The sequence below is a fragment of the Heteronotia binoei genome, chromosome 6 (assembly GCF_032191835.1).
Source record: "Heteronotia binoei isolate CCM8104 ecotype False Entrance Well chromosome 6, APGP_CSIRO_Hbin_v1, whole genome shotgun sequence".
Taxonomy (NCBI): domain Eukaryota; kingdom Metazoa; phylum Chordata; class Lepidosauria; order Squamata; family Gekkonidae; genus Heteronotia; species Heteronotia binoei.
In genome coordinates, this window is record NC_083228.1 from 31,189,682 (window position 1) to 31,213,600 (window position 23,919).

Consider the following 23,919-nt stretch of genomic DNA (forward strand, 5'->3'; position numbering starts at 1 on the left):
TCACCGAGTCACATGGGGGGGTGCCCAATTCAGCACCCCCAGAAGGCCACGCCCTAGGCAATAATCTAATTTGCTTAGTGGCAGGGCTGGCCCTGATAAGACAAGGCAGAAACCACCACTGGGATTCTGCATGTCCTTCTAACTACAAGAAAGCTATAGCTTTCTTATAGTAGCAGTTCTAAAAGAAGGATGGAGGTAAAGCTGGTTATGAGTATCTAGAGAGAGAACAGTTAAAATGACAAAGAGGGTGTTTTTTCCCTTTCGAAACCTTGAGGGAGAAGGGCTGTTTCATGTACTGCGTTTCTCCTACACAGAAACTGTTTCAGGAAAAGGGGGGAAATATGTATCCAGTTATGAAGGAGAACTCTTAGCACTAACTGAGCTACAATTTCACATTTGAAAGCTGTCAACATGTGGCATGTAAAGTAGCCCTAAGAGTGAAATATTCCAAGCGGGACACTGCTTCTTCTGTTTCAGTATTACACATGCCAGTTACAGAGCAGCTTTTTTGAGCCTTATAGGTTTGGAGGCATTTATCCTAAGGTCAAGGAAAAACCCCCAAACCCCTGCTTTGATTGCCTTTGAAACCACATACAACTTTGCTTGTTACTACAGGATATCATTTTGAACAGGAAGAGCAGCCAGCCCATTAAAAACAGTAGCCTGCTCCGCCCCAGAGTTAGGAAGCTCACCTTCCCATCATAGCGTTTCACCACAAACTGATCAAGGCCAAGATCTGAAAGAAACAAAACAACAACACATGAGTTGATTATGTGATGCACTATTCCTGGAGAATTATGAGGATTTCCTCCCCTCAAACCAGTCTTATAGACATTGTTTTAAAGCTGTAACCAACTAACCAGAGAATAGCAAAGGAAGCAACAACTAAGATTAATAGTTTGTTTTACAGCTTATGAAATATTTACAGGTCTGGGTAATAAAGCCTTCACTTTCCATCTCTGAAAAACTAAGTGGTTATCATGGGAAGATGGTTGGTGCACTCCGCTTCATCAGAAGCCTAAAACACAAAGCTATACTAATAATACCTTTCTGTGCTACGTTGTAGAATAATTCCTAGCAATCCCTCCATACTCTTATGCAGGACATGCTGTCAATAGACTGATTTATTTTGCATACGCCATGTGTTTGCTTTTTATGCTCTCCCAACTAAGCAGGTACAAAAGGTGCACTTGCAACGTATTACACAGAGGGAGAAAAAGAACCCAGCAATCAAAATGAGGTATCAAATGAGAGGATGCCACTTAGGAATCCAAAATCTGGGAGAGCGTTTTTCCAAAAATCCACATAAATGAATGAAATACAGCAAAAAGGGTTAGCAAAGGCCAAAGACTGCCACAACCGCTTCTGGTACAACTAAATACATCACCCACTGTAAACAAGCATGGGATAAGTGACCTGTAAAAAGCAAACACTGCTGGGTAGTCCCAGTGGATGCTTAGGTAAGCTCCACAGTGTGTTATAAATGGTTCCATTTGTTTCTGTCTCACACAAATACAGCTGGTGAATTTATGCTTCAAGCATGCAGGGCCAAAAGATAGCTGAGCCACCCCCTCCCCCCCCCCCCCCCAAAAGATGAATCATTAGAGAGCATCCTTAATATTACAGAAGAAGGGAGTCATATTTCTGGATACAAAATTAATCAGGATGAATTTACTAGGGCTGAACCTTAATTAGGAACAGAGGCAAGAATTAAATAGAAAACCTTTGAACAGCATGAATCAAGCGTGCAATGAAATATTTGGGACTATCAGAAAAATTTCAGGCAGTGATTCATGTTCAATTAGGAGCCCGTTATTAAAAAAAATAAAAGGCTTAAAGGGATGCGAAAATCTAAAATGGTTCTCTTTTGGCAGTGCCAAGATGAATATTTCACTATTTGTGCTTAAAACATTATCTTTCAAAACCCTGAGAAGCTGGCCAAAAAATACAAAAAGGTATCCAATTTTGTTTGGGGGAATAAGCATATAAGGATCAAACTTGCTCTATGTTCTAGCTATGGCTATGTACTCACTCAGGGCTTTTTTATAGCAGGAACTCCTTTGCATATTAGGCCACACACCCCTGATGTCGCCCATTCTTCAAGAGCTTACAGGGCTCTTAGTTCCTTCTGTAAGCTCCAGGAGGATTGGCTACATCAGGGTGTCAAACTCATTTGTTAAGAGGACAGAACCTGACATAAAAGAGACCTTGTGGGGCCGAGCCATGTCGGGTTGGGCCGGGCCATGTGTGTACCTATTTATGATTAGGTAGCAGAGATATAAACTTTCTAAAGGACACAAACAAACAAAGATTTTTTTAAACATCCTTAAAATATTAGCACTCAGTCTTAAAGGTGCTTTCTTTGTATTTCTCCCATGAGATCCTGGGAACTGAGCAAAGGAAGCTCTGGCTCTTTCCCTCCCTCCCCATGGGATCAGGAAGGGGAGGAGCCTCAGTCAATAGAAGGAAGAGAGGCTTGGCTCAGTAGCTCTGCTGTGTGTTTGAGAGAGCCTGGCAAAGCAAGCTCTCCCTCTCCCCCTTTCCTCTCCAATGGAGGAGCCTCAGGCAATGGAGAAAATAGAGGCTTTACTCTGTAGCTCCTGTGCTACTGAGCAAGCCTGGCAAAGCAAGCTGTGATGCAGAAGGAAGCAAGAGAGATGGGAGAAGGAAGCAGATGACAGCCAGTTGCTTGGGGGCCTGATAGGAGCCCTCCAGGGGCCTGATTCAGCCCCTGGGCCACATGTTTGACACCCCAGGTATATACCATTATTTTAAAAAATAAAAAGACATATAAAATGAAAGTGTTCTCTGTTGTGGTGGCTGAAACTTACTGGGAAGAGCCAGTGTGTTATAGAGGCTAGACTGACAGACTAGGATTTGAGAGGCCCAGGTTCAAATTCCCACTCTGCCATGGAAGTTGGATGACCTTTGGCCACTCACAAACTCTCAGCCCAACATACCTCATAAGATGGTTGTGAGGACGAAATGGAGAGCAGAATGATATATGCTGCTTTGGGTCCCACTTCAGAGAGAAAGATGGTGTGTAAATGAAGTGAATACATAAATTAATAGGCCTTGGAAGTGATTAGCAGACCTAATGAAAGTATAACCTGGGGTAGTTGTACTGGAATACTTGGAAATGGATGGTTTGATTCAGAAGCAGCAGCAACCTATGAACAACCCAAGGGGATCTATTCTATGTATCCCATGGTTTGGAGGAAGTTGAACAAGCCACAGTTTACCTTCCCTCTTGGCTTCCTCCCCATCATGCATAGCTCCCTTTCCTCTTATTAGGAAAAGAATGGTTGAGGGGTAGGGTCTAGTGCACTACTGAAATTGAAAAACTATTGAAATAGGATCCTTCTTTCTTTTGCGGGGTGTGTGTGTGTGTGAGAGCGTGTGTGTGTGAGAGAGAGAAAGAGAGAGAGAGAAAGTGGAAGTCATGGCAACCTCTAGTGAGTGACCCCTACTGGGGGTCTGGAAGATATTCAGGGAGGTGACTGAATCTGCCCCTGACCTCCCAACTCCTGGGATTCCAAGGAGGTCTCCCATCCAAGCACTTGCCAGAGTCAACCCTGCTTAGCTTCCAAGATCTGACAAGATCAGGCTTCCTTGGGCTGTCCAGGTCAGGGCTAGGCATGAGATCTTTCAATAACAGTTGGATAAAATCTGTGTCAGTCTTGCAGAATCACTGTAAAATTAGAGAATTCTCAGCTTATTGTTTCATTATAATGTTTTATTAATTGTTTTTCAGACCTTGCTCCTGTTAATAAAGTATAGTACAGGCACATACAAACAAAATTACTGGACAAGATTTTAAACAGATTCAGGGGGGCAGCTGTGTATTACTCAGACCAGCAAAAGCAAACAAATTAAAAAGAAGCATGAAGAAGGGGTGAGGGGAAATTGCAGCCCTTGATCAGAAAGGAAAATATATCTTTACCCCCTGTTTATGAGTGAAAGTGATAAAATGCTCTCAAAATACCCAAAACTTCATAATGGTCATGGTGCAGAAAATGGAGTTATTAATCAACTCAGAATCTTTTAGACCCTCTTAAGCTAGGGCGATAAAAATTCCTCTTCATCAGTTTCACACACTGATAAGTTATAAGATTGTCAAACACCATGCTGGATTTATGGATTTTGCAATGAAGAACTATCACCTGTGGGGTTTGGGTTTTTTTTATTGCTTGCCAAAAGATAAGCACATACTTTTAATTCTTTCTGTGGGCCATGAGAGAGCTAAATAGATGCTAAGATGTCTTCCAGAGAAACCAGTGAGACATAAGTGTGGCTGGATTACCCCCTATGTATTAAAAATCCTAATTATAAATGTATGTAAATGGAGTCTGAACTGGCAGTTAACTGATCAGGAGAGAGATCTTGGAGCTGTGATACATAACGCCCTGAAAATGTTGACTCAGTGTGTGAATGCAATAAAAAAGGCAAATGCTATGGTGAGAATTACTAGGAAGGGGATCGAATCAGTCACTATCATAATGTCCCTGTATAAATCTATATTATGGCCTCATTGGAATAGTGTGTACAGTTCTGGTCACTGCACCTTTAAAAAGATATTAGAGCATTGGGAAAGTGCAGAAAGGGCAACTAAAATGATTAAGAGGATGGAAGACCTCCTCTATGAAGAAAGGTTAAAGAGGTTAGGACCCTTCAGCTTTGAGAAATGACAATTGGGGGGGGTGACATGATAGAGGTTTACAAACTTACGCATGGGATAGGGAAGGTAAAGAAATAACTACTTTTCTCCCTTTCTCGCAACATAAGAACTCTTGGCCAGTCAATGAAATCAATAAGCAGTAGGTTTACAGCAGCTAAAAGGAAGTAATTTCGATGAGCAATTAAGTAATTCAACCAGTAATTAACATGTGGAATTTACATGTATAGAGGAAACATGTCCTGGGCAGTGATGCTCTGTATTCTTGATGCTTGGGGGGAGGGCAACAGTGGGAGGGCTTCTGGAATTCTGGCTCTGCTGGTGGACCTCCTGATGGCACCTGGGTTTTGGCCACTGTGTGGCACAGAGTGTTGGACTAGATGGGTCCTTGGCCTGATCCAACATGGCTTCTCTTACGTTCTCACACTATAAACTTTCTGGTTACCATTATCTCATGGCTTACAAAAATGGAACTGCTACATACAGAGGTTGGATCTATCTGGCCGACGCAGGGACTCAGGGGTTGGCCTTACAGTGGCTTTCCTCTTTCCTGGAAGGTCGGGGACAAAGGGTCGCAATTGGGGGGGAGCTGTCTTGGAGGCGCTCACTTGATTGTGGTGTGCCCCAAGGGGCGGTTCTCTCCCCGATGTTATTTAACATCTACATGCGGCCTCTTGCCCAGATTGCCCGAAGGTATGGGTTGGGGTGTCACCAGTATGCTGATGACACCCAGCTCTATCTGCTGATGGATGGCCAACCTGTCTGCGCCCCGGAAAACCTTGACCAGGCACTACGGGCCGTGGCTGAGTGGCTCAGACTGAGTGGGCTGAAGTTAAATCCTACGAAGACAGAGGTCCTTTGCTTGGGCCGCCGCGGCCCGGGGAGGGGGATCCCCCTGCCGGCTTTTGATGGTGCGCCGCTTATGGCGGCGGACAGGGTCAGGAGCTTGGGGGTGCTATTGGAGCCTTCTTTAAAGATGGAGGCTCAGATAGCAGCCGCTGCCAAGTCCGCATTTTTTCATCTTAGACGGGCAAGGCAGCTGGCCCCCTTTCTGGAGCGCGACGACCTAGCAACAGTGATCCATGCTACGGTCACCTCAAGGTTGGACTACTGCAACGCCCTCTACATGGGGCTGCCCTTGTCTCGGACCCGGAAACTGCAGCTGGTGCAGAATGCCGCGGCCCGGCTGTTATTGGGTCTCCCAAAGTGGGAACACATTCAGCCGGGTCTTTGGACTCTGCACTGGCTTCCAGTGATATACCGAGTCCGGTACAAGGTGCTGGTTATTACCTTTAAAGCCCTATATGGCCTGGGACCTGCCTACCTGAAGGACCGTCTCTCCCCACATGTTCCCCAGAGAGCACTGAGGTCAGGAACACAAAATCTCCTCACTATCCCCGGGCCAAAAGAAGCCCGCCTGAAAGCCACCAGGGAAAGGGCTTTCTCCGTTATGGCCCCCGTATGGTGGAATCAGCTGCCGGAAGAGGTGAGGGCCCTGCGGGACTTAGCGCAGTTCCGCAGGGCCTGTAAGACGACCCTCTTCCGGCTAGCCTATACCTAGCCTACATTTAGCTAGGATAACAACCTGAGGAAACTGGCCAGCCATCTGTTCACAGGAAACTGAATTACTCTGTTTTAATGTTTTAACTGCTTAAATTATTTAATTGTTTTACATTTGAAATTGTTTACTTTTAAGTTTGATTAATTGTTGGAAGCCGCCCTGAGCCATTCGTGGGAAGGGCGGGATATAAATCCCAAATAAATAAATAAAAATAAATAAATAAATAAAAAAGACAGACATAACCAGGGGAGACCATCATCTTCATGTCCATTTGTGAGCACTTGGAAAACATACTGGCAAGGTAATTCTTGCATGTGCACAACAGCCTCCTCCAAACCTTATTTAATAAATTTGCCTGGCTCTTGTTGACTTGGATCTGACACATCCACCCAGCAAGGTTATTAGGCTGATAAATGATAAAGTACCATAAATTGCTTTGTAACATGAAAAATGCTACAGGAATGAGGTATCGCATATAGCCTGCCATAAAAGAACATTTTTCAAAATACCTACTCCTGCCAAAAATGTATAGTCTTTAAAATACACATATATAGTATACTAAACCAACTAATCAGCCTGAAATCTTCACTAAAATGAATTAGTAAACGTTTTCATCTTCTATACAAAATTTTTTAAAAGTTGTGGAGTATCTGAGCTACTCCTTAGGAATGCCTCAGATGATCTCAAAAAGTACAGAAGAGAAACTGCTGGGCAATAGGTGTCTGTCACCAAGTTATTAAAAACTCATCAGGCAGCAACTCAGGTCACTAACTACCAACATTCACTATAATCAAGAGCCTCTCACAGTTCTTAATTATTTCCCACAAGGATTCCTCTGCGCCTACCGCCCATCCCAAACACATTCTCTCAGTAAACTCATTATATCGTAATACCCAATTTTTACACAGCTGTCCAGAGCCACTGTGCGGTCCTGAGACAATACCAATGTTAGAATAACATTTGACTACCAATGGCAGAAATTTCCTCTTTTTTCTTCTTGTCCCCAAATTACCGCAGCTCTCTGAACATGGCCTGCCATTCATGCATCTTTCTATGCAGAACACCGAAATGATAAAATAGCTGCAGATGCGTGAAGCAGGTGAAAAAAGCCCAACGTAAACTTCCAGGGAATCCAAAGTGCAAAGGAGGAATTACTGGAATACAACATCACACAATTCATGGCAGGCTGGTGTAGAGCACAGGCAAGAAATTACATTATAAATCAGGAATTTCACTAGGAAAGCCTCTTTGGTTTCCAGTTTCAGCCCTCCTATATGCAGCAAGTGAACAGTAAGTGATCTATGGTACACGGGCGTTGCAGTTCTTACAAATATATCAGTGGTACCCAGTCTGTGGCTTGCAGAGAGTTACTTTAGCAGTTATCCATCAGCCAAAAGAGCCACATTTACTTCTATCCCTGGCCTGAGACCTGCAACTCAAGGAGACTCACAGCTTACCCATTTCTCAGCAGTGGCTGCATCAAAGTGAGAACCACTTGCCAATCACAAGCCCCACTGGGCAGAAGCCCTACCCCCTTTCCTGAAACATGGGATAGGTGCCACCCTGGAGAACAGTGCTCAAAAGAGCCCCATGTGGCTCCTGAGCCACTCCTTGAGAATAACTGAACTAGATAATGTATACAAAAGCCCTTTGTATATGTATACAATGTATGTATACAAAAGCCCATTCTAAAGTGCCATATAGATGCTAATAATTAGCACCCAACATCCTGCCTCTAGCTATGGCAGTTCCTAGTGCTCCAAAAGAAGTAGAGAGAGAGATCTCTAAAACAGTTATTATTTTGCATCAGAATTCAGAGTCATTTCACACATTATATAACAAGCTTGCATATGCTTCTGGGTACATTCTGTTGAAAGCTACAGCTGAAAACAAACTCTGGTAAGCAGAAGGCCCCAGGTTCAATCCCTGGCATCTCCAACTAAAAAAGAGTCCATGCAAATAGGCGTGAAAAACCGCACTCTTGAGACCCTGGAGAGCCGCTGCCAGTCTGAGTAGACAATACTAACTTTGATGGATCGAGGGTCTGATTCAGTATAAGGCAGCTTCATATGTTCATATTTGATATACAAAACATAAAAAGGAGTTTACTGGACTCTTAAAGGCTAAGAAAACTTTATGCCACCATAAGCTTTCATGAACTAGAGCACACTGCTTCAGATGCAATGTTGTGGTTCCCTGCAGGCATACCATTTATGCAAAAGATGCATCACCTTTTCAAACGCTTACTGCTATTTTCATGTTAGGTGTACACCTGTTCTCCCTGAAGAATGCCAACGACCTTCTTCCATCCAATACAAGCCTATCATCTAATTCCAGTACATCCACAGAGTACTTCTAAGTTTAATTTTTCCCCATAGAAGGGCACATTAAGGTATCTTAATTTCCGTTTAATGATCATCTTGACAAACATCATATACTTGCTGTGACTGGAGACTAAAAATCCACCATAAATGTACATCTTTAATCTCTTGTTTATAAAAGAGAAATATTTCCAGTCATAACTCATGATCACTGTAACCTAAACTGCAACTAAAATTACGAGCAGAACAAGCGTACATATAAACTTTGTACATCTTGTACACCAAACCCTGCCTTTAGGTAGGAATTTGTTCATTACTATAGCTTTATTTCTTCTTCTTTTTATTGTGGGGCTTGCTCCACCATGGCACTTAAAAAGCCAAATGGACAACCCTAAAGCAACACTCCTAAGCTGTGAAATCTTGTGAGCAAGACATCTACTTTGTGAGCTACTGGCATTAAAGTCATGAGCTACTGCATAAATTAAGTTTTTTCTGGGACCATTTTTCCTGAGCTAAGACAAAAATGTATGAGCTGGAGACTAAAAATGGTGAGCAAGTTCACATTAACTCAGCTTAGAGGGAACACTGCCCTAAAGGCAGCCACTGAAGCAGTAGGTTAGCCAAATTATCTTTCAAGTAGATAGGCAAATATTTGCCTAACTAAACTGGATGCAAGCTAGCTTTGCCCAGAGGTGTGGATGGCAAACCAAGACTCCTCCCTTCTTCAAATGAGAAACAGCAGCAGCAGCAGAGCATGAACTCCCATTTTACCACAGAGGAGATGTAGAGAAATGCTGGACTACCTAGCCACATGGTCTATGTCTGTACTGCCACCTACTCTACTTTTCATGTCCACAGCCAACTGTCTTCAGGCCAGATGAAATCTCATGCCAACAAGGCTCAGGTTACTTTGACTACTCTGATGGGCAGACCCAAACCAACAACAATAATAATAAGTTGGGTGGCTGGGAGGAATTGCAGGGCTGGGGAAAAAAACAAACCAGGAATTCCTTCTCCCATGAGATTGCTGAGCTCCAAGGATCGAGAAACAGCTTCCTGCCACCCTGATCTTGAATCTCAGTAGTCCAGTACTGTAGTGCAACTAACCTACAAAATGGGAGGCTTGGAGCTGACTAAGAAGATGTTTATGTAGCCTCAAACCTAGCTAGTCCACCAGGATGGTGGGGGGAGGTCTGCTGCTTTTAGTTTACGAAGTAAGGATTCACACATATATCTATGCACATCTACAACCAATATCTTTTGGGAGGGGGGATGAATGCTAAATATTGCACAAGACAACTTAATGTGAGCTGTCACCCTTTTTTTTTTTTTAAAGGAACAATTTACTATAGAAAAGACATTAAACCAGCAAAGGAAGGTGACAGGTTTAATTGAGAGAGGCTGAGCAAAGAAATATATAACACTCTCTGTAAATTCCTGCACAGTTTTATTTCGTCAGTGCAATGTAATCTCAGGAATTCCTTGACAGTTTGATTTTCTGTCAGTCAATAGTAGAGGCCTGTTATTTATTCACCAGAGAGGGTAAAAACTGCTTGGGGTGGGAAAGTGGTAAGTCAGGAAAAGCCAAAAGCATCTCCTTCCCTCCATGTTTGCCTTCTTGAAGGAGGGTAGGTTTCTATACCCGCCTTTTCTCTACCTTAAGGAGTCTCAAAGCGCCTTACAATCGCCTTTTCCTTCCTCTCCTCGCAACAGACACCCTATGAGGCAGGTGGGGCTGAGAGAGCTCTCTGAGAGAACCACGACTGGCCCAAGGTCACCCAGCAGGCTTTATGCAGAGGCATGGGTAATCAAATCCAGTTCTCCAGATTACAGCCCACTCCTCTTAAGAACTATACCATGCTGGCTCCCAGCAGACACATTTGGGGAAAATCGAGGGAAGGGGGTTGTCCTTCAAACAATCACAGAACTTAACATAATGTTTATTTCTGCCCTAACCCTGTACTCTGCTTTCATCTTGTCTCAGCATGCCATAGCACACAAAGGCTACAGGCACACAGATGGCTCCCACTGCCCTACTGAATGGCAATAATCGTTGTTACCAGAAGAAACCATGGTCTGCATTTGGATGCATGTTTTGTTCAGAAGAAGACTGCAAATTTATACCCCATCCTTCTCTCTGAATCGGACTCAGAGCGGCTTACAATCTCCTATATCTTCTCCCCCCACAACAGACACCCTGTGAGGTGGGTGGAGCTGAGAGGGCTCTCACAGCAGCTGCCCTTTGAAGGACAACTCCTAAGATAGCTATGGTTTACCCAAGACCATTCCAGCAGCTGTAAGTGGAGGAGAGGGGAATCAAACATGGTTCTCCCAGATAAGAGTCCACACACTTAACCACTTCACCAAACTGGCTCTCTGACCCTTTCAAAAAAGATCAGAAGTGGGGACCTCCTGCTTCATGGGTCAGTCTCTTAGCCACCGTGTTGGAATACCCAGCAGACACCATTTAACTTAAGGACAAGTGTTGATAGAATATCTTCGCTATGAGAGGTAGAGATCGAAACCCGGAAATCAGCCCGAGTCCTCAAGGGCAAGCCAGTTTATCTCTGTCCAGCCTTCTTTATGGGGTACTTAGCAGGAATATGCAAGAACTGTAAAGCCCATTATACATCAGAGTCCTGTACTAATGATTAATTGCAGACTTCATTTCTAATAAAGGCCCAGCTCAAGCATGCAGCAAGAGCTCAGATGCTTAGTGACATCTTTGATGGCAGGAGACGGCTGGCAAGGAAAACTCTCCTGCTGCAAAGGCTTCCTTCCAGAACAAGGAACAGACTCAGGGCTGCTGTCTGCCAACTGTCTAGCCTGGTGTTAACAAAATACTGAAGGTCAAGAATTCCATAAGGAAGCACCTCTCTGTCTTTACAAGTTGGGCTATTTCACATGTATGAGCCACTCAACCACCCCATTGTGCTTTTGAAAATCCAAGTTGGGGGGGGGATTTCAAGGGCGGATGCAGAGGTAGGCTCAAAGGTCAGCTCATAGCTGTTAGATACCTTCCCCCCCACACACACAAAAATCCCCCCAAGCTCAACAAAGGCCAAATCTTAAATATCGTCTTGAAGAACTGAAAGAGACAGACACACACACACATACTGAGGTTGGCAATTCATAATTTAAGCCCAGAAGGGCTATGAGTGTTCTAACCATCACAATGCCAGGGCTTTATTGCTTTTATTTCTTACCCAACATGGGGTGAGAGATGGCTATTCATAAATAAAACAGAATTTTAAAATGTTGGGTCATCACTGATTAAAAACTGGACCAGATGAACTTCAAGGTATCAAGGATTTTGTAATGCAACACCATGTGTATGTCAAATCAGACTGTCAGGATAGAGTATATTCTCATCCGGGCAAAGTAGGAGGGCCCACAGTAAGTGGCAGAGGGCAGACCAAAGGTTTTTATGGAATTTAAATTAAAATAAAAAGCTTTGACTGCTTCAAATGAACTGCAGTAGATCAGTTATCATTTATCATCCTCTCTGGAGGAAGAGATTGAATTTATACCCTGCTCATCACTTGGGAGTCTCAGAGTGGCTTACAATTGCCTTTCCCTTTTCCGAGGTTAAGCCTAGGACTAGCTGAAGTCAAATGCCTTTATAACTATTTGAGTTGGTCACACAGGATTTCAAAAGCTTACGTGAATTTAAATCTTTCCAGGGGCCTATCCACCACTTCTAATTCAAAAGTTACCACCTCTGGAAACAAGGTGAGTTTGTTAGTCACGACTCCAATAAGCAGCTGGGGTGTGGCTCAATGGAGGAGCAAGACTGCAGATTCATTCCCTGGCATCTACCATTGGAAAGACTGCAGGTAATGTCAATGACCTTTCCCTACCAACTGCTGTCAGTCAGAGCAAGCAAGACTGCCCTTGGCAGACAAATGGCCAGGCTGAGTATGAGGCACCATCATAGGTTCAAGAATGCAACACTTAACAAGTCAATTTAGAAAGACAATTCTGGCTTTTAGATGGGGGAAAAATTAAACAATGCCTTTTGTACAAGTCACTTGTGTGCACAAAGTGTAAACAAAATCACTTACTTTCTGGTTGCTTCTCATTTGGAGTTATTGAACGCACAAAATCTTGTGGGGTCATAAAGACTTCAGACTCTCCATGCTCATTTATGACTTTTAAAGTCGCAAAATATCGGAATATTTTGTCTGGAGTGGAGTAGGCTCGGATTCTGTTTTCATACTCCATCACCTGAAAGAAATTTGAAAAGCGACATTTTCACCAAGTCAACATTTCTAGTCCTATCAGTGTTGTTTTGACACACATCACTGAATACGGAGCTCTGCAAAATGCAATCAATCAACCTGTTTACAATGTACAAAAAAGAAAATTACTTCTCCTACTATTAAATACTATCGCTTCTGCACACTGGGATTTCTACACTTTAATTTTATTTGTATTAATTTACCACCATTATAGTCTTTGGAAGCTCTGAAAGAAACTGATTACAAGGCTGTAAAGAACACATTAATTTTAAAAGTGCATGTGTAATCCATTGAGGTGTTTTCTTCAACTACTACCAAAACGTCCATCATTACAACAGGCAGAGTACGCATGAAGGGTGGATCTGAATACTCCAAGGACTCCGGAGAAGTACCACATCTGAGTACACTGGTCAAGGACATTGTGCATGTATACCCCCCTCCCCCAAATCTATGTTAACGGGTAGATCACTCAGTGGCTTAGGGTCATCAGAAAAGCGTTTTGCCAGGGCTGTCGCAAGACACTACAGTGTAACCTCTCCCTTTTCGTAACAGAACCAAATGGCATTGATTCATTTATTCAGAAGCAAGTAAAGGCACATATTTTGGGGTGCTGCTGGGGTAAGGATATACATGAGCCATAACGTCAAAACAGGCTTAAGCCACACACCCTCATTAGCATTTAGACCAGCAGAAGTTGCCATTCTTACAACAAAACCCAAGAAACTAGTTCAGTATTACTACCTTTATACGGGGGAGGGGTTGTAATTAGCTTGGCTAAGGCTGCTCAGGGAGTTTATGGCTTATGTTAAATTTGAACCAGATAATCAAGAGATGTTGGGTCTTAATTAATCACCTCAAAATCACCACTGAACATGCTGCACTTTTGAGGTGCATCACATCTTAGTTTGTACCTGAGCCCATAAGCATTTTTTTAAGAGGCAGGGTGGCTGGAGCTTAAATGTTTTATGTGAAGGGGGCGGGGTGGGGGAAGACAATCAAACAGATCGCCAGAAGACTTCCTCTCATCAGTACTACATTTCAGAAGATCTCAATTCAAAGCACATAGCAATAGAGCAAAACAACTTGAAAGCTTTAGCTTATGTCAGCTTCCTAACCACTGCATTCCTAATAAGCTGCCATTTAAGGTCAGAGGAAAAGTAGGCAAGCACTCAAATACTTGTCCAATTGTGTCGTCCCCCCAATTTAGCATGGATCACAAAAGCTGACATGGCAATTTCATGATGTGAATCTTTCTGCCGCTCGAATGCAGCTGCTGCTAAAAACTACTAATTCTACAGGATGTTTAATACAACTTATGCAATAACAGACGGAGCGTGTTGCTGAAGCGTGGGTAGAACGCCTTTTCGTTGCTATGATCTGCTTTTTCTGGATCCTTCCCTTGCTCTGACGAAGTAGGGGCACCTACTTCGTTTTGCCCTCCCCCCACACAACTGCTCTGAGAGGTAAGTTGATGCCAATACAAATGTATCCTAATTGAAATAAGATGTGGGGCTAGGGCTATGCAGCTCAACCACTGAGAATGGACTCAAGACTTTAAGAGAATACAAGATTGAAAGAACAGTAGAGGGGGAAAGGATACCAACTTTTCTTTTTAAAAAAGATTCACCATCGAGATCTGAAAAATTTACAGCAGGACCCTCTCTGGCATCTTGCGAAGCCTCATGGTGGAGTTTGTCTTCTTTTGCCTTGTGGGGAGAGACAAGAGGCCTCAGGTTGCCAGCATTCCGGCATCTAAACTTAGCTTCCAACCAGGTTTCCTGCCTTCACCGCTGCTGACCATGGAGTCCCTGGCAATGCGGATCTCCTCAGTGGGTTCCTTAGCAGACCTAGTCTTTGAGCTTGACCTCTGATGATGGGCTACTTCTGCTTCCAGCCTGGCAGCCATGACTTGCTGAGTTTTCCCTGATGGTTCCTGACAGTGTTTCCCCTGAAGAGAGGGCCTGCCACCATTTTAGTCACCACAGGATGAGCCACCACAGTATCCTCATCCTCCTCTAATGAGGACTTAGCAGGCCCAACCCTGAAAACTTTGTTCTTAACCAGATGTGTAGAATAACAAATCACAGAAGCAGGCTTGGGCAAATCACAGAACAGTGACAGAAAAGAAACTATAGACTTTGCAATAATTTGGGTGACAGTATGCCAAACAGGACAAGTTTCAAAGCCCATCCTGTCAGGATTTTAATAAGCATGTGAATAATTTGCATGTGAATACAACAGAGAAACTTTTATTCGCTGCCTGTGAAATAAGAACACTTTTTTAAAATATGCTGAATGTTTGAAGACATATTTTCTTTCTGAGATAATGCGACTTGGTAGCCATTTTATAAAAGAAGAAATCAGAAGAGATCATGATTCCACACCTGAAATGGTCCAATGAAGAAGATAAAACTTGTTCATGCTTGTATGGTTACAAGAACAGCCATTATACGTCTAAAGAGCAGTTGAGTACAGACTGTTCATTTCTGCACCACTCTGGGTGCAATTGTTAGACTTCGATATAAGGAAATATTTACCCCTCTGCTGGATCAGCTAGGCTAAAACAGAGCAAACAAATACAGAGCCACCATCCAGTTGCTCTGTCGCTTCAACTTAACCAAAACTAGATTTGTTTATAAGAGACAGTGAGTTTGCAGTAATAAATCACCTTTGTTATTTCAACTCAGAATAATATTTGATTGCTGGATCACACAGAGGCAAGAATATTAGAGAGCAGAAAAGATCAAAATAAAAATGTCAGACACAGACAAGACCCCCGAACTCCAGGATAAGCCCTGCTAAATCTGAATCACTGAGATCTGTAAAATAGGATCAGCCTTTCATCCTAGCTGACAACACTGAACTCACTTTTTAATATATATTTAGGTCTTATACCTCCTTTAATCCCCCCCACACATAGGAAAAAAAATGGTGGTAGTACCATCTGATACAAGTCACCTGCAGTTGGGACACTACTCACTTTTACGTCTCAAATCAGCAATGGAAGACCAAGAGATAACAGCACACCTCAAGAGGTTCAACCAAACCTCTTTGAAAAGTTTTGACTGGTTTAATTTTCCTCAGCATATTTAGGTCATGCTAACCAGCTGCATTTCCATGAGATCCATTTAGTCTTTTCAATTAAAACAGAGTTGAAGTAAGTAAGCGGGCAGGGTTTTATTTCCTTCACTCATGCGCTACTTCAGTTTAAAAAACAGATTCTTGCACACAAATGCACACCTGATTTCATTATAAGTAGCTGCCTGTCTTTCTCCCTGATGAATTTAGTAGCTGCTGTGGGAGGAGAGGAGAGTCTTCACAGAGGAACAGTGCAATTGCTTTAAAGGAAGTTAATGAGATTTTAAATCCCATTCTCAATATGGCATCTTCTCAGGTTTGGCCCTGGTCTGTCTGTCTCCTACTGAACACAGTGCATACACTTTAAGATGTCTTGCCAGATAGTTCCTATTGTGGGGTAGTGGTATTTGCTCCCCTCCTGCCAGCATTCTGCTTCACCTTTCCTATATGCCAACATATGCAAGAAAAATATTTTCCCCTGTGATTGCAGCAGCTACGGCAAGAAGTGCAGGAGCCAGTGAGCTGATCAGATCAAAGACCTTCCCACAACAATGACTGGTATAAGCAACATTTTGGAAGACCTATCTGCACCTTCCTTTTTCTTGACAGTACTTGTGTGCTAATTGGCCAAAGCAAAAGGCTAAAGCCAAATAATACATTTTATTAGGACCAAACAAAGTGACACAACATGGTGTACATGGTTTTGTGTTATTTTGGTTGGTCCTAATAAAAAGCATTACATGGTTTTGAGTTTGGGGATTTGGCTTTGGACCAATGCAGCCACCTGAAATCTCTTTCTACTTTGGGAATACCTAAAATGTCAGCTGCTGGAGGGATTCCTCAACAGGAGAAAAGTGAACCAGGAAAGGACTGTGCTTATGGGTTTTCCCCACCAACAGAAGGCAATTCTACCCAATTTGGGTTTCATTGAAAATTTACTTTGTGTACCCACTAAAATTAATTTCTGGGACTGTTAATGCCATGACTACCATGTTCTAACTGTTACCAGCCTTTTAAGGGATCTCTGTGTCCTGCCTGGTAAAGACATTTGATCAACTGTTTTTTTTTTGTGGAATTTTCAATGGGATATTAACTTTTTTCTGCTTCTTCCCAGAAAACAAAGGGTACCACCTGACACTGGCACCATTTTAAAGCTGAACACCTCCTCAGACTTTTCACATTAAGGATCCAGGCCTGTGATAACATTTTTTTCCACTTCCGTTCTCCAGTTCTGGAGAATGAGAACTGAAAAGCTGACTCTCTGATTTGTGCCATGTTGGCTGGTCCTAATAAAAGGTACAATGTGACTTTTGGGTTTTGGAATTCACTTTCAACCAGTGTGGCTACATACAATGTGATCATTCTTTAAACGTCTGCCTAGAGACTTACTCTTCACTAACTTTCCTCCAAGCCAAACCCACCCGGCGCCAGGACAGCCAATGGATTCAAATGTTTTCTCATGCTACTGAAGTCGCAGTTTCTCCAAACTGGACTAAAGAAAAGGGTAAAGCCAGACTGGGCTACAAACAATTAACGCTTTACTTCATGAGATCAAAGAAGTAGGTGTAAAGTAGCCCATGATGGCCACATCTAAGTGAAACAGACCTGTAATCGCACTAGACCTGTAATCCTGGTTTAACTCTGTCCCCAAACGGACATTCTACACTAGAATCATAGAATCAGAAAAACCGACTCTATGATTTTAGTGTAGAATGTCAGCTTGGGGACACGGCTAAACAGGATTAAAAGTCCAGTGTGAAATCAGTCAGAGTTCCAGGAATCAAAATACAACAAGAGGGATTCTTATAGCACCCATACAGAAAAGAAGCCTCTTTAGGGCTCTTTATGCTCATGGTGCAATAGTTTTGCGAGACTTGATCACTTTTTCCTAGACGCTGTAGAACAGTCCTTGCGTAGGTTAGGCATACTCATTTAGAAAAAGCAGTTCTAACGCTATCGACAATTCACTTTATTCATCATTAAAACCCTCAGTCACAAGTGCATTCCCTTAATCACTTTTCCATTCATGTGCTCTTCCTACTGAGCAGAGCATTGTTTAGCAAACAAGCAGTCTGCTCCTGACCTAGCCATATACAAGGATTTATCTGACAAAGAACTATTATATTCTAGCTTCCTTTTATACCAATTCTCACTCCCGCATGGCATGACTGTCAGCTCTGATTTACTAGGCTGTTTTTAATTGCCTTCTTTAATGGTACTAAGACAAGATGGGCTTCCGAGCCCTACAGCTTAAACAGAATTCATCTGCCCACACCTGCCTTTCTAATACAGACAATTGTAGAACAGTTTGGGATTGCTCTGCAGATGAATTTATTTGCCTATATAGATTGCCAGAACAAGAAGCTTCCCTGTCTAGACAACAGTATGCATATTGACTAGGATCCAAAAGAACCACAACATTAATTGTGCATGCCTCAAGCAGCTTTCGGTTTTGTGCTTCTCCAACAGTAGGACATCCCACATACCCACCAATATGGCAGGACTCTCTTGATCCTAAGAGCAGTTTCAAAAGTGGTTATGTGATATGGTATGAGAATCCACTGTTCCTTACTTGCTCTGGACAGTGAGGCAACATACCTTTTGCTAATCAGTTTAAGAGCCTGGGGGTTATTTGAAAAGCAGGTTGGTGCAGTAACCAGAAGTGCCTTCTATCAACTGCACTTCATTCACCAATTCCCCCCATTTTTCAAGACAGCTGACCTGGCCAAATGGATCCAAGCTTTTACAGCCTTACAACTGGATTAGGTACTACATAAGGCTACCCTTGAAGACAACAAAGTTCAACTGGTTCAGAATGTGGGTACAGTTGGAACTGTCAACAGGAACATCTCTTTCCTATTTTAAAACAACTGAACTGATTCCCAGTTTGTTTCCAAGTTCAATTCAAGATTCTGGTTATAACCTTTAAAGCCCTCCTATGTGTTTCCATGTACCAATTATGCACTTCTGGTCACACCACTTTTTGACAGGTCCCCAACCCAAGGTTGCTCACTTGGCAACAAATAGAGCTCATCCTTTGCTACAACAACAGCTCTAGCTTTATTATTAAAGAAACTCCCTGAAGACATTTGTGTGGAGGGGGGAAGGTTGGGGGGGGGGCTGTCCTCCACAGTGATATTTAAAAGGCAAAATTGGGCTGTTTTCTTTGTGACAGTATTTGAGAACTGAACTATTTTGTGCATGTTTGTGTTTATAAAGGAGTTTTAAGGATCATTTAGGTTTCAGTTAAACAAAGTGTAAGCCACAAGGAAAGGTGGTATGGATGAATGGATAAATGTGTCCCCAGTTCACAAGCCATCTTTTGGATCCCTAACATTGTTTTTCATTTCTCTAAGACAGTGGAAACAAATGAAGACACATCTACAACAGGCCTTAGTTTCCTATTTGTATCTTTTCTAATAGGGTCTTGGGAAGGGACAAGCAAGAGAGAAGAGCTACATTTAGAAGCAGGGCTTTTTTTGCAGAAAAAGCCCAGCACAAACTCATTTGTATATTAGACCACACTCCGTGACATCACCATTATTTCATACAGGGCTTTTTTTTGTAGAAAAAACCCAGTAGGAACTCATTTGCATGTTAGGCCACATCCCCTGAAGCCAAGTCAGCCGGAACTGCGTTCCTGTGGGTTCCTGCTCAAAAACAGCCCTGCTTAGAAGTATATACACAGCTTACACTTTTAAACCCATTTCAACTATCAAAGTATACGCATGCTTTCCCTATTTAAACTGCTACTGGGTAACAACAAATATTCCTCGGCAACCAAGATACATACTTTACGGTCCCGAAATCCAGAGCGCTTCTTCTTCTTCCCTTCTGCCTGAGCATCCTCATCACTTGATTCTACAGCCTTCCCGTTGTCACTCTCTTCATTCCCTTGTTCTTCTCTGCTCTTCACCTTCTCGCCAGGTTCTGCTCGTATATCATGTTTCACTGATGATGGTGCTTCTGCACGTGCTCTGTGATACAACACAAAGACATGAACCATCAAGTTTTTCCTCTTGTCTCAGGTTCCCCTTAGGAAATCTGTTTGCAGATACTTAAATTCAACTGGAAATTTGAAAAACAATTAACACCATCCAGTTCCTTCCGTAGAGAAGGTGAAACTTCTACAGTAATTTCCAAAAGCACTGAGACTTCTGTGGGAAGCCGGAACTGACAACACATTCCTAATGTGTTATTAATTAAAGTTATTAATATAAATAATTCTAAATATAAATAATTCTAAACACAGACCATCATAATGGAGTACAGTTTTAATAAATTCCACACACTGGAGCTAGATACAGACTAGGAATTGGGTGCCCAACCTTTTTCAGCCAGGAGGCACATTTGGAATTTTGACACTGGGTGGTGAATGCAACTACAAAATGGCTGCCACAAGAGGAGATGCCAGCCCCAAAATGTCAAGGAATGAGGTAATACATAACTCCAACAGTGACTCCTAACATTTCAGGCATAAACATAAGCCCTGTTAAACAGGATGCCTTTTAATATGTCCATATTGTTTTAAAATATTTTCATGCACATGCAGCTTACCTTCAGTGAAGATCCTTGTGCTGTGATGACAATTACCACTGAAGCAACTGTGAAAAAACCTGCACAAGCTAGTCAGATTTTCACTGACCTATCAGAAACCCTGCTGGGTTAAAGCCTCAGACAGATCTGCTCACTTTCTAAAAATTACTGGTGTGTGCCACGAAATGTGTCCTCGGGGTCCATGAGGCTCCATGGTACCCCCTAGACACAACTTTGGGGATCCCACTCTGACCTACGAGAATGTCTGTCCAAAGTTGATAGTCCCTAGATTTAAATTTACACTTAAGCCCAAACATGAAGTAGTACACTGGAATTTTTAGAAATCTGAAAAAGTTAACTTTTTAACTTTAGCACCACAAGATCTCATTTGCCATTTTTAGGTTTGCTTCACAACTCCATGAGCAAAACGGTCAAACCCAGCAGGAGCAGCTGAAGTTGCTGCTACCAGGTGGCCAGAGCCACTGCAACTGCAGAGATAAAAGAGGGGAAGGCCAAAGGTGGCAGCAGGGTTGCCTGCTCCCCAGTGGAGCCAGGGGATCCTCTGTCCCCATCTCCCATTTCCTGCCACCACTCGCAGCAGCAGTGGGAGACCTTTTTTTGAGGGGGGGGAGGGCTGCTGGGGCCCACAGCATGACATCACTTCTGGGTGATGACATCACTTCTGGTTTTTCTCAGTAGTTTACCACAGTTTCTGACAATTCATATGAATCACCAGAAACCTATGTTAAAGCACAACACTTTTCTGGTAACTCCTAGAGAGGCGAAACTTCATTTCTGAGTTCCCCGGGAAGTTATTTCACGCTTTTGCCGATGGCTGCTTTCCTGCCACCTCTCCATGCCCCCCCCCCCGGTGAGTCATGTGGGTCTCAGCTTGTACCCTTCTAAGCCCACTAAGTCAAGTGCAGCTGTGCTTAGGGCTGCAATGTAAGTAGTTGGCTGTAATCAGCTCTGTTCTCACTCTTTCTTAGAGTTGTCACATGGCAAGTTGTTTGGTAGGGAAAGAAAGACGCAGAGTCTGAGCATTTTGTATTATGGAAGTCAAGGGAGAAGGGAGAATTTTGGGCAAATGCTGCAGAGGTGTTTCCCTTACCCTTTCCAGAATTCACCCAACCCAAGCAAACTGGCTGCATTAAAAAGCATTCTGGCAATTCCAAAGTAGTTAATGAGTGCACACAATTGCAGAGATTCACATCCTCTTATGCTCTGCCCTACTGAATGTTGAGAGGGAGAGAGAGCTGACACTTTTTTCTAGTCTAGAAAATACTGATCATAAAACGCTTCTCACATAAGCCTGAAAATTCTTTAATTTCTTTCCATCACCCCCCACCCACCCCCCCCACCCCCCGCAAATGGAGCAGCTAAAGCAATAAAGGAGGACCCATAAAATTGGTTTTGCCTTTGAAGCAGCAGCATTCACAACAAACAACCCTCCTGGTCTCTGCTGGGTTGATTTATTTTTGATCCTCAACAGGTGATGAACTGGGCTGCATTCCTTTCCCTTGTGAATCCAGCAGACTTACAGTGCAAAAAGATTGATGATAATGGAAACTGAAGTTGTTTATCCATAAGCTATGGAGCCAGGGCCCAGATGCTTGGCACCGGCTGCCTTCCCTTTGCTGTGGAAACACAATCCCCGATGCTAACTCCGGAGAAGAAAATTAAGCTTTCATGCCTATATATCAAATGGCAATATATTATAATGGTCAGTTTTAGAAGACACAATACTGGAGTTGCACTCCCTGCAATTCCATCATGTGATAAGGTTTTGAAAAAAGCAGTCCAAGAGAAATATATAGTTTGTTGTCAGCATATACATTTAAAAAGTCATAGCCCTAACACCTGGAATTAAGGCACGATACCTTAAATGCCCAGCAGTAATATCATGTTCCAAGCTTCAAGCACTCTTGCTCACATGAACACATATAAGCGATATGATTCTCCGATTAAACTTCTAACTCACCTAAGGCTTGGGGCACACAAAAGGGTTCGAATAAAAAAAACTTGTTTATGAAGGTATTAGAGGTGCGTGTGCATCCGCATGCCGACTTCCCCCCCAGCCACACTTCTGATTTGACCAAAATCCAAGCAACAACCCATCTACCAGCTTTGCTGGAAAATAAATGAATTGCCATACTCACGCCTTTTATAATCTTAAAGACAAGAGTCCCTGCTGTAAAACGGTACTTTCCCAGAGAGTCACAATGAGGGGAATGCTCTAAAACCTTTTTCCCTAAGGGACCTGAGATTAGTTTCAGCAGGGATTCAGAAAAAAGCTCCAAGGATGGGCTAGGTATCATGGAGGCTTTAAAAAGATTAAGGGGATACTGCACAGTCACCTGAGTGGAATTCCAGGCATAAGAGAGAGAAGAGAGAATAAGCAGAGTTGTTTAAGGACAGCAGAAGACCTTTAGGAGGTTGAGGAGGTCAGTTGTCTTGCTTATGACCCTTTGCTCCTCTATCAGTCTGAGGAGATACAACCACAGACAGCAAAGACAAACAGTTTATGTTGGATGCACCAGTTGGTAGGAAGCCCAGAATAGGATATAAATCCAGCTGTCACTTCTCCCAAGTAATAATATGATCCTTATTTCGGCAAACATTTGGAGAACCTGGTGTGTCCAACCCAGGCTTTAAGATTAAAAAAAAATAAACTACCAGATGTTCACAAGATAGATAATAAGTAAGCACAAAGAACAAGAGGGGACTGGATAAACATATGGAGCAGAGGTCCATCAGTGGCTATTAGTCACAGCATATTGTTGGAACTCTCTGTCTGGGGCGTGATGCTCTGTATTCTTGGTACCTGGGAGGAGGAACTGTGTGAGGGCTTCTAGTGTCCTGGCCTCACTGATGGACCTCCTGATGGCGCCTGGGTTTTTTGGCCACTGTGTGACACAGTGTGTTGGACTGGATGGGCCATTGGCCTGATCCAACATGGCTTCTTTTATGTTCTTACGTTCTAACATGCCCTCCCTCAGCACAGATCCTTGCTATTAAAACAGGGTAGATGGTGGAGGTAATATGGTATCTGAATTGGAGGGATCATAAGATAATGATTGGGAAGGATAAGCTAGTCATTTCAGAAAGACACTGAACTCAAAATCCAGCTCTTTATTTCCCAGTAGAAAAATATGGATTTTAAACAAATTTAATGTTGAAGAAGCAAGAAACTGGGGCATGTGCTACTTCAAAAATAAATGAAGAACGCCCACGTACCATTTTCTTCTTCTCAGTCCCTGATCAGCCTCCGACAGCTACTGTATGTGACAGACTTGAAGGTACTAATAAATTCAGGCACTCCACAGAACACCAGGGACGCACCGAGTTCTCTAAAATGTCTGCCGGTGTCCTTTTAAACAGTCACTGTTATAAATGCAAATTAACACATGCCCAAAATGAAACAGTAACACATGTATAATAATGCACATCATAAAAACGGATGAGGCTCCTGCAGTGAAGTAGTGCCATTGGCTTACAGTCTTCTAG

General features: G+C 42.9%; 1 protein-coding gene across 1 annotated transcript in view; it reads right to left on the reverse strand.

Annotated features, from left to right (window-relative positions):
* MICU1 (mitochondrial calcium uptake 1) overlaps positions 1–23,919 on the reverse strand; it is a 193,310-nt gene that overhangs the window by 132,681 nt on the left and 36,710 nt on the right. Inside the window, exons 3-5 of the mRNA XM_060241204.1 lie at positions 19,670–19,853; positions 12,622–12,784; positions 693–736 (exon numbers count right to left, since the gene is read on the reverse strand). Coding sequence (XP_060097187.1) covers positions 693–736; positions 12,622–12,784; positions 19,670–19,853 — 391 coding nt within the window. The remainder of the gene's footprint in view (positions 1–692; positions 737–12,621; positions 12,785–19,669; positions 19,854–23,919) is intronic.